General features: G+C 46.6%; 1 protein-coding gene across 1 annotated transcript in view; it reads left to right on the forward strand.

Annotated features, from left to right (window-relative positions):
- The first annotated feature begins 632 nt into the window (after window positions 1–632).
- Window positions 633–15385, forward strand: part of Fbln7 (fibulin 7) — a 50905-nt gene continuing 36152 nt past the window's right edge. The window contains exon 1 of the mRNA XM_020181480.2: window positions 633–1012. Coding sequence (XP_020037069.1) covers window positions 938–1012 — 75 coding nt within the window. The 5' untranslated portion in view covers window positions 633–937. The remainder of the gene's footprint in view (window positions 1013–15385) is intronic.

Consider the following 15385-nt stretch of genomic DNA (forward strand, 5'->3'; position numbering starts at 1 on the left):
CTCTCACAGCCCCTGGGTGCAGGGACTTAACTATGTGTGCCTTCCCAGTGGCATTTCCTAGCAAGTTAGCAAGGTTCTAGAGCCCAGCCTCCATGTAAAACTGATTTTCTTCTTCCCTTTGGGAAATAGAAACTGTAAATTAGGAGGAAGGTACCCCGTGTGTGTGCTCTTAACTTTTCCCTCCCCCAGTAGCGTTATTATTATTATTATTATTTTTTAAAACAGACACTTCAGATAGGGAATTTAGTGTAATTCATGCCAAGCTGATGGTACCTATCTCCTGACCACAGTGGCCCTGTTCTCTGCGTGTCATGGAGGAAGGTACCCTTGTGTGGGCTTTGAAGAAGGACTTGAGTTTGGATCTTCAGCCTGCCACTTGTCACTTAGTGACGCGAGCTTCAGTGGCCCCGACTGGGAAACGAGGACGGTGGGGAGTGGACCAGCCCAGCGTGGGCTCCTGGGTACCAGCACGTACGCGGGGCTCCGGCCGCGCTTCCTTGCCAGGGCCCTGAGGATGCCCGCGCTGGTCCTCGGCGCCGCGCCCGGCCTCCTCGGGGAGCCGCGCGGGTTGGGCGCGCTCCCAGGCGCATTCCTCGCCGGGCAGCCCCTCCTCCCTCGGCCTTGGCCAAGGGGCTGGCGCCTCCCCGCCTCGCTCCGACTGTCTCGTGCGGACGGCTGAGGACGCTGGTGGCCCGGGTGCTCCAGGAAAGAGCGCGTCGCGCACCTGGACCCGACTGCGCCTCCGCTGAGCGGCAGGCCGGGCGCCGATCCCCACCCGCCGCGCTCCGCCGCCTCCCCGCCAGCCAGAGCCGCTCTCCTGCCGCGGGCGCCCCGCACCCTGCAGGGGCGGCTGCGGCATCGCTGGGGCAAACTCGGCAGGGAAGACACACAAACTTATTTCCCCTTCCCAAGCAGCAAGGGAAATTGAATTGACAAGATGGTGCCCACCTCTTCGCGCGCGCTCTTCCTTCTCCTGCTGCTCTTCGCCTGCCCCGAGTCGCGGGCTTCCCAGGTCAGTGTCCCCGCAGCTCCCCTGGCCCCTGTCCCGTTCGCAGGGGAGGCAACGTCAAGGCCCGAGGACCTGCCTTGCTACTGTCCACTTGGATTGGGTTGGGGGTTTGGAGCTGGGGTTCAGTTTTTGGAGAGAGGTGTAGGGTCCCCTATGTGTCATCTCAAATGCAGCGGGGCCAGACGTATGGGAGGACCCGGACTAGTGCAGTCCAACAGATTGTGCAAAAGCGCGGGTCCGCCGAGGGAGAGGGCTCCGCGTGACAATCGCCGAGATTTCTGAGACATCGCTCGTTTCTGGGTCTCCATGAGACTTCCTGGCAGCTAGTACATTAGAAAATGTCCCCGTCCCCCATTTCTAGCTGAAAAGTCTCACCATCACCATACGTTAAATACCCACAGAACTTCTTAGAAGCTTGCAGCATTTCCAAGGCAGAGAAGAGGCTGCGAGAATTCTGAGGCGGGCTCTTCACGAGCCCCGGAGGCCTTAGGAGCTGGGACTATGTTTTTTTTTCACACCCATACAGTAGGCTTGTTGTCGTTTTTTCTCTTTTTGCAGCTTGTATTTGCTCAAATCCCACTGCATTTATTTACCTGATCAGATTTGTTTGTACGTTAACCAATAGAAACTGATTTTTAAAATTAAGAATGCAGGTTAAAATGCATCTTATGTAGATTGACCTGGAATTGCCAAGTTCAGAGCCAACATCAGAGCAGTTCTCAGAGTCAGAGGCTCCTCTCTGTAAGGGGCCTGGTCTGTGAACAGCCCACTAGGCACACAAACAATACCACCAGCAGCAGAACTACAAGCAGTGTGCAGGGGCAGTGGCAGGAGCTCCAGCACCTGCTATGTGCCAGGATCCTTGCTGAGCATCTTTCAGGCACTTAATTCTCAGAGCAAATCTGAGGTGGTACTGTCATCAACCCCGCCTTATAGATGAGAGAATTAAGGCCCAGGGAAGTTGTTACTTATACAAGATCACACAGCCAAGAAGGACTGGTATAAATCCAGTCTCTTGTTGGGCTCTATACTCCCTGCCCTGGAGAGTAAATTTCTGGACCGAAAGCGGGCATGCTTTGGGTGACATACAAGCCCTCTTGGTATTCCAAGTGGGGAACATTTGGTTCAGATCAGACCTGGTAATGTTAGTGCTGCAGGTGGTGAGCAGGTATTATAGAAAGTCACTCAGCAGCTGGCAGTGGAGGCCCAGTCTGGGAGCAGGATGAACCCACCCACCACAGCGGTGTTCTGTAGATTACAAAACAAAACAAACCTCCAACTTGAGCTCAGTGCCAGAGCAGAGGAGGTGCATCTCCAAGCAGCTCCCTTGCCCAGTTGTGGAGGGGTGCAGTAGGCAGGATGTGCAAGGAGAGCCTAGATCTGCCATCACCTGGTCTTTGCTGCTCTGACCCTCTGGAATGGGAAGGGCACCTGTCACCTAAGGTTACCCAAGAAACAGGTGAGACCAGCACAGTTGCATGTTCTACAGAGGCAGACATGAGCTCACTTCAGCTCTGTTCCTAGAAGATCTGGATCTAATCCCTGCTTGCCACATCCGGGTTTCTCAAACTCTTCCCTCTAAACCTTGCTTTCTTTACCTGCAGAGCACCTGCCACAGGTAAAGCAAAAAAAAAAAAAGGGAGCAAAGAGGATTGCCCGCAGATGTTCACTTCAAAGTTCTGGAGAAACTGTCCTTCACCCAGAGTCCTGTGTGGTTGGGGCGGACCCCTTCCTTCCTCTATTCTAGCCCCAGTCTGGGCAAGCCTGAGGTGAACCATAAAGACCTCAGAGCCTCCATGCCTGCTGGCATTCGTGTTGCCCGCCCCTTCTCATCTTCCAGACCTCTGCTCAGATAAGCACCTCTTTGCACATGCCTTCCAGACCCACACTCTAACCAGGTCCCCTCCCTGCTCGTTTTTTCTATTCTGGTCTTCTGAAGGGCTCCGGCATAGGACTGGTCACCATTTGCCAGTGCCGAGCAGTCTCTTTAAGTCCCGATGCTAGCCTCACCTCAGGGATCTTGACTCAGTTGATCTAGGGTGTCTTGGGCATCAGTATGTTTAAATTTGCCCCTGGTGATTCTCCCAGACCCAGGGTGATGCCAACTTTCAGAGTTAAAAGCTGTGGACCAGGGAAGGGCTGAGCTCAGGGGAAGTCATAGTGGATGCAGGATTGGTCAGTCTTGTGAGGACTCATATTACATGGTGTGCCTGGAATTTACCTGATTGTGAGTCGCAGGGCTCTTGAACCCAGCAGTGAGACTGTTGACAAGTGGTAAGAGAATGAACTGTACCCAGGGGCCGTCTCTTGCCATGGGGAAGATGGGATGGAGCTAAGGAAGGGGCACTGAGAAGGAGCTTCCCTCAGCAAGGCCCAGTGGCACAACAACCCCAAGGACTTCTGGGTAGAGGCAGTGAGTGCTCCTCCTTGGGGCAGCAGCCTGTGCTGTCCCTTCCAGTAAATGCACTCTTTTTGTGGTATTAGGGTGACAACCCAAGACAGGTGTGTGTCTATGTGTTATGTATGTGAGTGTGAATCTGTGTGAGAGTGTTTATCATGTGCACATGTTTGTGACAATGTAATGGTGTGATTGTATGTGTTTATCTTTGTGTACTGTTTGTGCATGTGTTTGTGGAAATGTGTCATTGTGTGTGTCAGTTTGTGTGTGTATCTGTGTTACTGCATGTGTCTGTGTGCAATTGTGTGTGTAATGGGTGGGTATGTGTGTGTGCATGTGTCAGTGTACGTGAGTATGTGTCTGTGTTACTGTGCATATGTACTGTGTGGATGCATGATTGTATGTGTGATGGTGGGTGTATATGTATTTGTGTGCATGTCAGTGTGGGGGGGTTTTGAGTTATTGTGTGTGTGTTATGTGCCTGTGGGTGTCTGTAGGATGTGTGCATGTGTTACAGTATGTGTATATATGTGAGTGTCTTTCTGTGGGGCGTGTGCCTATGTCACAGTGTGTGTGTATGTGGTGTCTATTTGTGGGGTGTGTGTGTTTGTGTGTTATAGCATTTTGGAAGCTCCTTTATTTTATTATATTTTTATTTAGTTTTTGGCAGCACTAGGGTTTGAACTTGGGGCCTCATGCTTGCTAGGCAGGTGCTCTTACTGCTTGAACCATTCCACCAGTCCTGGAAGCTCCTTTCTGCAAGATGTGCTGCACGAGTTACAAGGAGGACGTGGAGTTTCCTTTTTCTCCTTTGTTGTGTCCCTGTGTTTCTACTGTGTCTTCTACCAGCACATCTGTCCCAAATCAGTTTGCTGGTGCGTTGTGACCGGTTGATGGAGAGTTGGTGGTGGAGTAGAGTGGGGACTCCTGAAGACAAACTGATGCACTGGAGAGATGAAAAGGAAGGTTTAAGACCCACAGAGGCCCTGGAGGAGCAGCAAATGCCACCTCTCAGCCTGCACCTCACCCCTGGGGTGGAGTTGTGTGATGTGTCAGAGCTCCCCCTCCCCAAAGCCTCTCCCTGTCACCAGATGTCTCAGTGTTCCAAATTCCACCATTATGGATTTAATTTTTGATATGTTCCTTTTTACAGCTTGATAAAAACAATTGACTTGGTGTACATTTCCATGATTTTCGCCATAGAACTGTATTCTGTATGTGGCAACCTCCATCCTACCATCAGTGTCCAGAACAATTCCACCCCCTCAGGCTACACTTTGTGAAGTGGCGCCACACCAGCCGCAGGAACGCGGATCTAATCCACTTCACCATTGTAATGTTTTCTCCACAATGTTGCATCGACGGAGCCAAAGAGCGCACAGCCTTTTGAGTTTGGCTTTTTAAACTTAGCATAATGATCTAAACATCACTCAGGTTCTAGGTATCACTGAATACTGCAGGGATGAACACAGCCAGGATGCCAGTTGCAGTTTGGTGCGATCATGAGTAGAACTGCTCTAAACCTTTGCATGCAGCTGTGTGTGTGAACATAATTTTTCATCTCTCTGAGTGACTTACCTAGGAGTGGGACTGCCAGGTCGTCACATATGGATGTTTCGTTTTCTAAGAAACCAGCCACTAAACTGTAGATCATCTTAGATATGTCATTTTAGAGTCCCACCAGCTACCTTGGAAAGATCTAGTTGCTCTGCTTCCTTGTTGGTACTTGACATTACAAGGTTTGTTTTTTCCTAATCATTCTAATAGGTATGTAGTGAAATTGCGTTATGGTTTTAACTTCCATTTCCTTGATGACTAATAACGGGACCCATTTTCCTGTGCCTTTGCTATATGAACAGTTGATTGACATGCTGTTCAAGTCTTCTGTTTTGCTTTGGTATTTTCTCCATGGGCCCAAGTGATCCTCTCATCTCAGTCTCCTGAATAGCTTGTGAGGCACAAGCCACTGGGTTTTTAAAATGGATGTCCCATTTTTAAAATGGATTGTTTTCCTGTTACTAAGTTTTGAGTATTCTTTTATATAGTAACACAAGACCCTTTTTGAATTTATGAATTCAAATATTTTCTCCCAGTCTGTGCTTCTTTTAATAATGTCTTTTGTAGGACAAAGCTTTTAAAGTTTAACAAAGTCCTACTTATTATTTTCAAATTTTTGTCAATCAAGTTTTGGTGGTCAAATCTAAGAACTCTTGGCCTGACCCCAGGTCTTCTCATATTTTTATACCTTTGCATTTTTGCTATGATCCATTTTGAGTTACTTTCTTAAAAAACACAGTGTAGGGTTTATATTGAAGACCATTTTTTGCATATGGATATTCAATGGCTCAAACTCTAGTTGTGGAAAAATTGCTAAATTGCCATTGAATTGTCTTAGCCTCTTTGTCAGAAGTCAAGCCATCATATGTGTACGGGATTATTTCTGCCAATAATGCACTACCTTGTTTACTGTAAATTGAGAAAGTGACTGCCAGGTCATCACATATGGATGTGATTGTTTTGGCTATTCTAGTTTCTCTGTTCAAACATTAAACTTTTGGAATCAGCACATCTGTATGTACAAAAATCCTACTGAAGTTTTGATTGGCAATGCATTACATCTATAGGTCAATTCAGGGAGAATTAACAAGTTTTTGATTGTTTTGTTTTGAGTTTTGAGGTGGGGTCTCAAAAATATAGCTCAGATTGGCCTGGAACTCATGATCTTCCTACCTTAGCCTCCTTAGTGCTGGGATTGTAGGCATGAACCACCACACCTGGCTGAGAACTTAAAAGTATTGAGTTTTCCAGTGTGTGAACATGATATGCCTTTCCATTTATTTAGACCTTATTTGATTTCTTCCATCAGTATTTTTTAGCTTTCAACATAAACATGTTTTATTAGATTTATACCTATTTCACTTCTATAGCTATTTTAAATTAATTTTAAAAAATTTAACTTCAAGTTGCATATTTCTGATATATGGAAATTCAATGGGACTTTCTGCTTGAAAGTCACAATTCACAATTGTAAAGTTGTTTTCTTTTTTTTTTCAGATTTCCAAAATTCTTATTTTATTTTTGAATTAGTATACATTAATAATACAAGATTTTATTGTGATCATTCCAATGGTACAGTGTTTCCTCAGTTTTTTTTTTTTTGGTTGTACTGGGATCTGAACTTAGGGCTTCACGCTTGTTAGGCAGGTGCTTTACCACTCGAACCACTCCTCCTCTAGCCCTGTTTTGTGATGGGTTTTTTTGGAGATAGGGTCTCATGAACTATTTGCCTGGAGTTGGCTTCAAATCACTACTCTCCTGATCTCTGCCTCCTGAATAGGTAGGTTTACAGGCGTGAGCCACCAGTGCTGTCTTCAGATTTTTTTTTTAACACAATCATGTCATCTGTGAATGGATTACTTTTATTGCTTCCACTCTATTCTATGTACCCCTTATTTATTTATTTAGCCTTATTACACTGCCTAGAACTCCCAGTACTATTTCACAAGGGGGTTGAATCCTTGCCTTGCTCTAGAAAGCCTTTCGTTCTGCAGCATCGCCTAGGATGCTAGCTGTAGGTTTTTGTGATGTCATTCGTCTGGTTAAGCTTTCCTTCCAGCCTCCTTGATGACAGAGTATTGAATGTGAATGGGTGGTGAGCTTTCTCTGCCTCGATTGACACGACACTAGTTTTCCCTTAGTCTGCTGACAGAGTAGATTCTGTTTCCTGGGAGATTTTGTAGAATTGATATCAGTTTTTGAAATGCTTGGTAGAATTTACCAATGAAACCATGTGGGCCTGGCAATCTCATTTAAGGAAGGTTTTAACGACGGGTTCAGTTTTTGATAGATACAGAGCCATTCAGGTTAGCTTTTTACTTCCTGCTTTGGGTGAGTTTTAACGGTGTGTATCTTTCAAGACATTGAGGAACTGGATTTGGTGGTACATGCCTGTAATCCTGGCATTCAGGGGGACTGAGGCCATGTGCTCTACTGCAATTAACTTCCTGTCTTGTGTAACTTTTTGGTTTTCCTGTAATTTTTCCCTTTTGCCCCATCCCTCATCTACACAATTCTGGTTATTTCCAAAAGTTCTTTTTCATTAGCCCTCTGCCAGGGCTGCTTTCCCTGAAGCCCTGACTCCCCAGTCCTCCATCCTGTTCTCTATTCTTTCTGGCCTTGTGGCCCCGTGTGCTATCCTGGGAATTTTCGAGATTATATGTCTTTCCTTTTCTCGGCGTACTCCCTCACAGTTTTGAACACATCCTCATGAAAACGATTTTAGCCCATGGTCATTAGGCTTGTCAGATCACTTTCCTCTTGTAGGCATTACCCTTTTTCTATATCAAAACTTTGGACCCATCAATGGAGGTATTATTTTCCCCATGTGGTAGCTGGGGGCTTTAATGTGGCCAAGAAAGTGACAGCTGAATCCTTATAGTTGGGAGCAAGGCTGGGGGCAGGAGTGGGAAGTGAGGAGGAAAGATGACCTTGTTTGCTCTCTCCTCCTGACCCAATGCCACTGACCCCCCAGAGAAAACCAATGCCTCTTGCTTGAGGTGGGACTGGAGAGCCATCACTTGATCTGAGAACAAATGAGATGAAGAAAGCTGGCAAACTGAGAACTGAAGCATATCCCTGACATCAGTAGCAACCTAGCTGCTGATTTGGAGAGATTTTCTGGAATCCAGGTGGAGCTGGATTGTTGGTCACGTTGGAGCTCAGTGTGAACGGGTGACATTATGAGGAGTATCTCCAGGAGAGAGCTTTATACTAATACACAGGGACAAGCTGAAAGAACAGGTCCAAACAGTGCTTACAATGACCCCAGCACTGGGAACAAAACAGACCAGGACCCTGGTTTTGGTTCTGAATGGGTAGCTCAGGACCTGTAGTGGGCAGACCAGGGTGGCAGTTTGAATTCAGCCCCCTGGGCCTGTCCTATTTGGAATCAGGCTCCTGTTCTGGCCGGGGCTTGATCATTCTCTATGGGCAGGCAGCAGCTGGGGTGGTGGTCTAGGGCGCTCTTCTGGTGCACCTTGGCTCTGCTCCACAAGGGCTCTTGCCCTGTACTCAGCCAGCTGGGGCCTTTCACATGGTGGGGCAGAGAAGGAGGGCCAAGACTGGACAGAGGTATACAAGGCTTCTGGAGACCCAGCCTTGGAACTTGTCCATCACTGTTACTGCATTCTGCCGGCCAAAGCCAGTCACAAGGCCAGCCCACACACACAAGTGGGAAAACAGACTTCCCTCTTGATGGGGGGAGCTGCAAATGATGTGCGTGCATGGCAGAAGGACTTGGTCATTTTTGCACACCCTCCATCATAAAGACCCTGAGATTTACCCTCACAGGCACCCATGTTTTGCAAATGGGTAGAACGAAGGTAGGGCAGGTGACACCCTGGCATCTTCTGCTTTCTCTAGCAGCCTCACAGGCACATTCACGAAGGGACCCAAGTTCAGTCAAGAGCATCCCTGGTTCAGAGCTGAATGGGGGCTTTTGCTCCCAGGGCCAGCAATGGTAGTGTCAAAGGGTATGGACCTGATCATGGTCAGCTGGGGAAGGAGAAGTGACCAGCCATCAGTGGCTTCTTGGGCTGGTTTGAACCCTTTCCATCAGAAACTGATGTCTTCCCAGTTCAGCTCAGCCTGGAGGTTCCTATATGACCCCAGATGTGACACTTATGACACTGCTCCTCTCGCCATTTGGGCACTGTCATTTCCCTACCCCTGCTTAGTCCTGCTTCCCAGCCAACTGCTCCAGGAGGAGTGTTCACTGTTTGAGCACAGGTGTTGACAGAGGCCTGACTGTACTGGTCACTCGCTTGATTCAGAGGAGCGATGGGAGTTGGGGGGCTGCCATGATTCTACCAACTTTCCCAAGGCACATGCAGCCCCTAGGGCCCTGGGACAAAGGGTAGCAGCCCTGATTGGGTAGAACTTTCTATATCCTTTCAAACCCACCAGGTTCAGGCCTACCAGATTGTAGCATGGAGACAGAATGGGCTGGGGGGGGTGGGGGGGTCACACAGCATCTCTGGCTGTGTCCACTCCTGGGCCAGCAGGTGGAGTATAGGGATATAAAATGTCTCTGGAGGCCCGTCTTTCCTCAGGATGGTGGTTAGTTCTCAGAGGAAGAGGAAGGAGCGTGGTAAGCTCTGAGGAGCATTTTGACTGGAGGGAAGGGATGTGGGGAGAGACAGACAAGGATGTCTCTGACAAGGGTAGGGTGGATGGAATATTCTGTGGGCCTCATGGCTCTCAAGAACCTTAGAACTCCCCTGCCTCGCTCCTAGCCCTGGTCCTCATGCTCCAGAACCATCTATGCCACCTCCACCCCAGCTTGGAAGAGCTGAATGGCATGACACATATTGAACTTTCTCCATCCTTTCAAACCCTCTTCTAGGACCTTCCGTGCTTTTTAGTAACTTCCTGGGACTTGCAGTAAGGACATGACAGTTTTTTTTTTTTCATTACTAGGTTTTGAACTCAGGGCTTCATGAGCTTTTTAGTAACTTCCTGGGACTTGCAGTAAGGACATGACAGTTTTTTTTTTTTCATTACTAGGTTTTGAACTCAGGGCTTCATGCTTGCCAAGCAAGTGCTTTACCACTTGAGATATGCCCCTAGCCCTTTTGGCTTTAGTTTTGTTTTTCACATATGGTCTTGTGTTTTTGCCCAGGATAGCCTGAACCTGTGATCCTCCTACTTCCACCTCCTGAGTAGCTGGGATTATAGGTGTGCCCCATCACACCTAGCTGGCATACATTTTCACTAAAGAAAAAATAACCACCCATGATTTGACAGATCCCAAATCCACCCAGTTCAGTAAGTAACATCTATATCTCAAGGAAGTCATCACTAATAGGAGTATATGTGTCCCTCTGGCAGTTCCAGCACCAGAATCCCCCTAGGAAGGCTGCCAATTGACTGGTCCCTTACTCAGAGACCTCCCTGTGCTGGGGGTTGCCTCTAGACTCTAGACAGAGAGGGTGCACTGCAAGCCCTGGAGAGCTGCTCTGTCTGACCTCCCAGATTGGCTTTCTGGTCTTTGCAGGATGGGTGGGGTCCACTGTGTGTGCTGCCTAGGGAACCTCACCTGACCCTATGGAGCTGAGAGCATTGGATGATCTCCAGAACAATGTGAGGAAAGGGAAAGGGCCACTGAACCCAGAGACAGGGGTGTCTGTAGGGGGGGAAAAAGGGGAGGTGGCTTCCAGAGAAGCACCACATCAGTCAATTACACTGTAGTGAAAAAACATACTAACATGAAAATGTCACTTGGCATGTTAGTGTCACTTCCAGGCTCCTGCCATTTAGGCTCTTTCTCTGATTGCATGAGAAGAGAATCAGCTAGTGAGATAATAAGCTCCTTGAGCTAAAAATATACGATGGAGAAATAGCAGCCTCTTCAACAAAAACTGCTGGGAAAACTGGTTAGCAGTCTGCAAAAAACTAAAACTAGATCCATGTATATCACCCTATACCAAGATTAACTCAAAATGGATCAAGGATCTTAATATCAGACCCCAAACTCTTAAGTTGATACAAGAAAGAGTAGGAAATACTCTGGAGTTAGTAGGTATAGGTAAGAACTTTCTCAATGAAACCCCAGCAGCACAGCAACTAAGAGATAGCATAGATAAATGGGACCTCATAAAACTAAAAAGCTTCTGTTCATCAAAAGAAATGGTCTCTAAACTGAAGAGAACACCCACAGAGTGGGAGAAAATATTTGCCAATTATACATCAGACAAAGGACTGATAACCAGAATATACAGGGAACTTAAAAAACTAAATTCTCCCAAAACTAATGAACCAATAAAGAAATGGGCATGTGAACTAAACAGAACTTTCTCAAAAGAAGAAATTCAAATGGCCAGAAAACACATGAAAAAATGCTCACCATCTCTAGCAATAAAGGAAATGCAAATTAAAACCACACTAAGATTCCACCTCACCCCTGTTAGAATAGCCATCATCAGCAACACCACCAACAACAGGTGTTGGCGAGGATGCGGGGAAAAAGGAACCCTCTTACACTGTTGGTGGGAATGTAGACTAGTACAACCACTCTGGAAAAAAATTTGGAGGCTACTTAAAAAGCTGGACATCGATCTACCATTTGATCCAGCAATACCACTCTTGGGGATATACCCAAAAGACTGTTACTCCAGAGGCACCTGCACATCCATGTTTATTGCGGCACTCTTCACAATAGCCAAGTTATGGAAACAGCCAAGATGCCCCAGCACTGACGAATGGATTAAGAAAATGTGGTATCTATACACAATGGAATTTTATGCAGCCATGAAGAAGAACGAAATGTTATCATTTGCTGGTAAATGGATGGAATTGGAGAACATCATTCTGAGTGAGGTTAGCCTGGCTCAAAAGACCAAAAATCGTATGTTCTCCCTCATATGTGGACATTAGATCAAGGGCAAACACAACAAGGGGATTGGACTATGAGCACATGATAAAAGCGAGAGCACACAAGGGAGGGGTGAGGATAGGTAAGACACCTAAAAAACTAGCTAGCATTTGTTGCCCTTAATGCAGAGAAACTAAAGCAGATACCTTAAAGCAACTGAGGCCAATAGGAAAAGGGGACCAGGAACTAGAGAAAAGGTTAGATTAAAAAGAATTAACCTAGAAGGTAACACCCACGCACAGGAAATCAATGTGAGTCAATGCCCTGTATAGCTATCCTTATCTCAACCAGCAAAACCCCTTGTTCCTTCCTATTATTGCTTATACTCTCTCTACAACAAAATTAGAGATAAGGGCAAAATAGTTTCTGCTGGGTATTGAGGGGGGGAGCGGGAGGGGGTGGAGTGGGTGGTAAGGGAGGGGGTTGGGGGCAGGGGGGAGAAATAAACCAAGCCTTGTATGCACATATGAATAATAAAAGAAAAATGAAAAAAAAAAAAAAAAAAAAGAAAACATAGACAGGTACCATGGAAAAAAAAAAATAAGCTCCTTGACCAGCCAGTCCTGAGAGCCTCACATCTGCCAGGACAGGTGCAATTCATGCCCCGGGAGGCAATAGGGTCCAGGCAGGGATAGCAGGTAAGGAAGGCTCAGACTCTTCCTGGCTGGGGGATCTGGAGAAAGTTCCTGACCCTTGGGATTCAGTTTCCTCTTTTGACACTGGAGATAAAACAGACATTCCCATCTTATGGGGTGGTAGTAAGGGAAATGGATGTGACATTCAAACAGCAGGTCCATAAGTGCTTAGCACAGTTAAGGAGAAAAAAAGGCCAGCCTAGCTCCTGCTGTCACAGTTTCCCAAGCAAAACAGATAAACCCAAAAAGAATCTGAGGGCAGATGGAGAAGGGTTGCTGTGTTGAAGGGGAGGCCAAGAGGCAAGTCTGCACTGAGCAAGCAGGTAAGGACTCTGAGGAAGGGACTTCCCAGTGTAAGTGGAAAAACAGACAGAGCCCCAAAGGCCAGAGAGATTTCTCTGGGCAAAGAACCAGCCAGTGCAAAGGCCCTTAGGTAGAAATGAGCTAGCTGAGGTGTGTGGTAAGAGGGCCTGTTCTGGCAGGTTCTGTGAGCAAACATGAAAGGTGGGGTGAGAGGGATAAAAAAGGCCCACATGCACTTGGGCCTTAGAATCTTATTTCTGGAGTAACTAACCTGGATGGTGGTTGGGCTAACTAAAATCTACCACGTGCTTTCCAGTTCACAGACGCTCTCCAAGAAGACATCCCACGTGTCTCTGGGTGGGCAGGCAATGATATGAAGGCAATGGGCCACCCCTTCCCTGCATCCTCACTTATACCCTAGCTTCCCAAAGGCAGAAGTCAGAGGTTAGAGGCCAGCTTCCCGGCTGCCACGCAGCACAGAGATGACAGAATGTATGAATGCCCTATCACTCCCTCCTGTGGTTCCTCTTCATTTCCTTAACTTTATCTCGCCTCCGATATTCATATTGGGTTAAATCCCAAAAAAGCAATAAGCCAAACACACCTGTATTTCTGCAGCTAGGAGGTCCTCCAGTTGAGAAGACGGGAAGGATCCCTGGCTTGGGCTTTAGGGATAATCAGACATTGGCTGCAAGTACCCTACTGCTGGAGACCCCTGCTGCTGCAAGGCTGCAGGTGAATGCAGCGTCTAGACCAAGGTTAGCAGGGCGAGAGGCAGGTAAAAGGGTGAGGAAGGCTTGGCTAGTAAGGTGAAAAAGAATGTCCTGGGTTCACACCTCAGGGCTTTATTCCTCATTCATTCACCTGCTTGTTTGTTCATCCAAATAAGTGCCTAGTGTATACTCAGACCCTATACTCAGTTACCAGGATTCCCAGTTGTCTGAAATTTGTTTTCTTCCCTCAAGAATGGCTTGCTGTTGTGGTGTATACCTATGATCACAGCACTCAGGAGGCTGAGGCAGGAAGATTGGAGTTTGACACTAGCCTATGTTACATAGTGAGACTCTGTCTCAAAACAAAATAAAACAAAACCAAAAAAAAAAAAAGAAGAAGAAGAAGGATATAAAGAGGCCAAGGAAGAGGTGGATGGCTGGAAGGTAGGCACCAGAGCTCAAGAGAGGAAGCAGGAGACAGAAGGGGCAGAACTAGAACTTGGCAGTCAGGGGGTTCTGTGTGGGCCCCTCTCTAAAGTGGGTCACATCAGAGTGTGCAGATGACTCACTGGGGTTTAAATCTAGGAAACGTCACCAGGACCATGAGACTTACTTGTTGCTTTACCTGTAGAGAGAGTGTGACATTTGTGCCCACGTCCTGGGGTGGTTGTGATCATCTGAGTTCTTGTATGATGAGTGGTTGGAGCGCTAGCTCTTGGTTCCCAGTGTTTGTCATCACTCTTGTGATCTTCCAAGAAGGGGGCTTGGAATGTAAATATGGCATTATGGACAACCAGCATGGCAAAAGCTCAAAATGTGGGCTGGTGGTATATCTCAGTGGTAGAGTACCCGTCTCCCATCTGTAAGGCTGTGGGTTTGATTCCCACCACTGCAAAACAAATAAACAACCCTCAAAATGTCCTGAGCACCCCAGACCTCAGAGCTACAAAGGGATACTCCAGCTAGAGAGTTCTGATGGTTAATTTCATGTGTCAGTTTAGCTAAGTCAGGGTGTTCATATATTGCCAGGAAGCTATTATTTAAATATGTTAGCATTTAAGTCAGTAGCTTTTGAATAAAATAGATCAATCTCCATAATATAATGGACTGAAGTTCACCAAAAAGGAAAGAATTCTGCTTCCTAACTGCCTTTGGACTTGAACTGTACCAACTCTTTCCTGGGTCTCTAGTCTGCTGACCTGTCCTACAAAATTTTAGACTTGCCAACTCTACAATCACATGAGCCAAAACTCTCCCTCTTTCTTTCTCTCTCTCTCTCCCCCCATGTATATATATATATATATATATATATATATATATATATATATATACACACACATACACATACATATATGCACCCACATATACTTATGTCATATATTATGACACATAAAATATGTATGCTGCATATTGCATATATAAAACATTCCATATTAAAATTCTATATTCAATATTTCCTATTGCTTCAGTTTCTCTGGAGAACCTTGACTAACCTAAGGGCCTTGGTAACTTCCCAAATGAATTCTTCAACTTCCCCCAGAAGCCTCCACTTTCTCTGCTATTATGTGTGAGTGTGTGTGGGTCACTGGGAGGAAGAGAAGTCCAGGAGTCATAACCCGCCTCTGGCTTGGTGTAAAATAAAATAAGTTCTGGAGAAAGCACATGCACGAGTTCGCCATGACTCAGACGCTGAGGGCTTCAGACCTTGGCTAGCAGGCACACATTTGGCAAGTGTGCTCCGTCTTTCATAGACCTAAAGGCATCAAAACATCTGTGTTCCCATTAAGAAAATGCTGACATGATGCATAGCTGCAGTTTAGGAGAAACTGCCTGAGAGACAACCCCTCCAAGTGTAAGGGGTCATCTGTGACCGTCTGAGGTTTCAAGACTCTACTG

This window comes from Castor canadensis, chromosome 12 (genome assembly GCF_047511655.1).
Source record: "Castor canadensis chromosome 12, mCasCan1.hap1v2, whole genome shotgun sequence".
Lineage (NCBI taxonomy): Eukaryota > Metazoa > Chordata > Mammalia > Rodentia > Castoridae > Castor > Castor canadensis.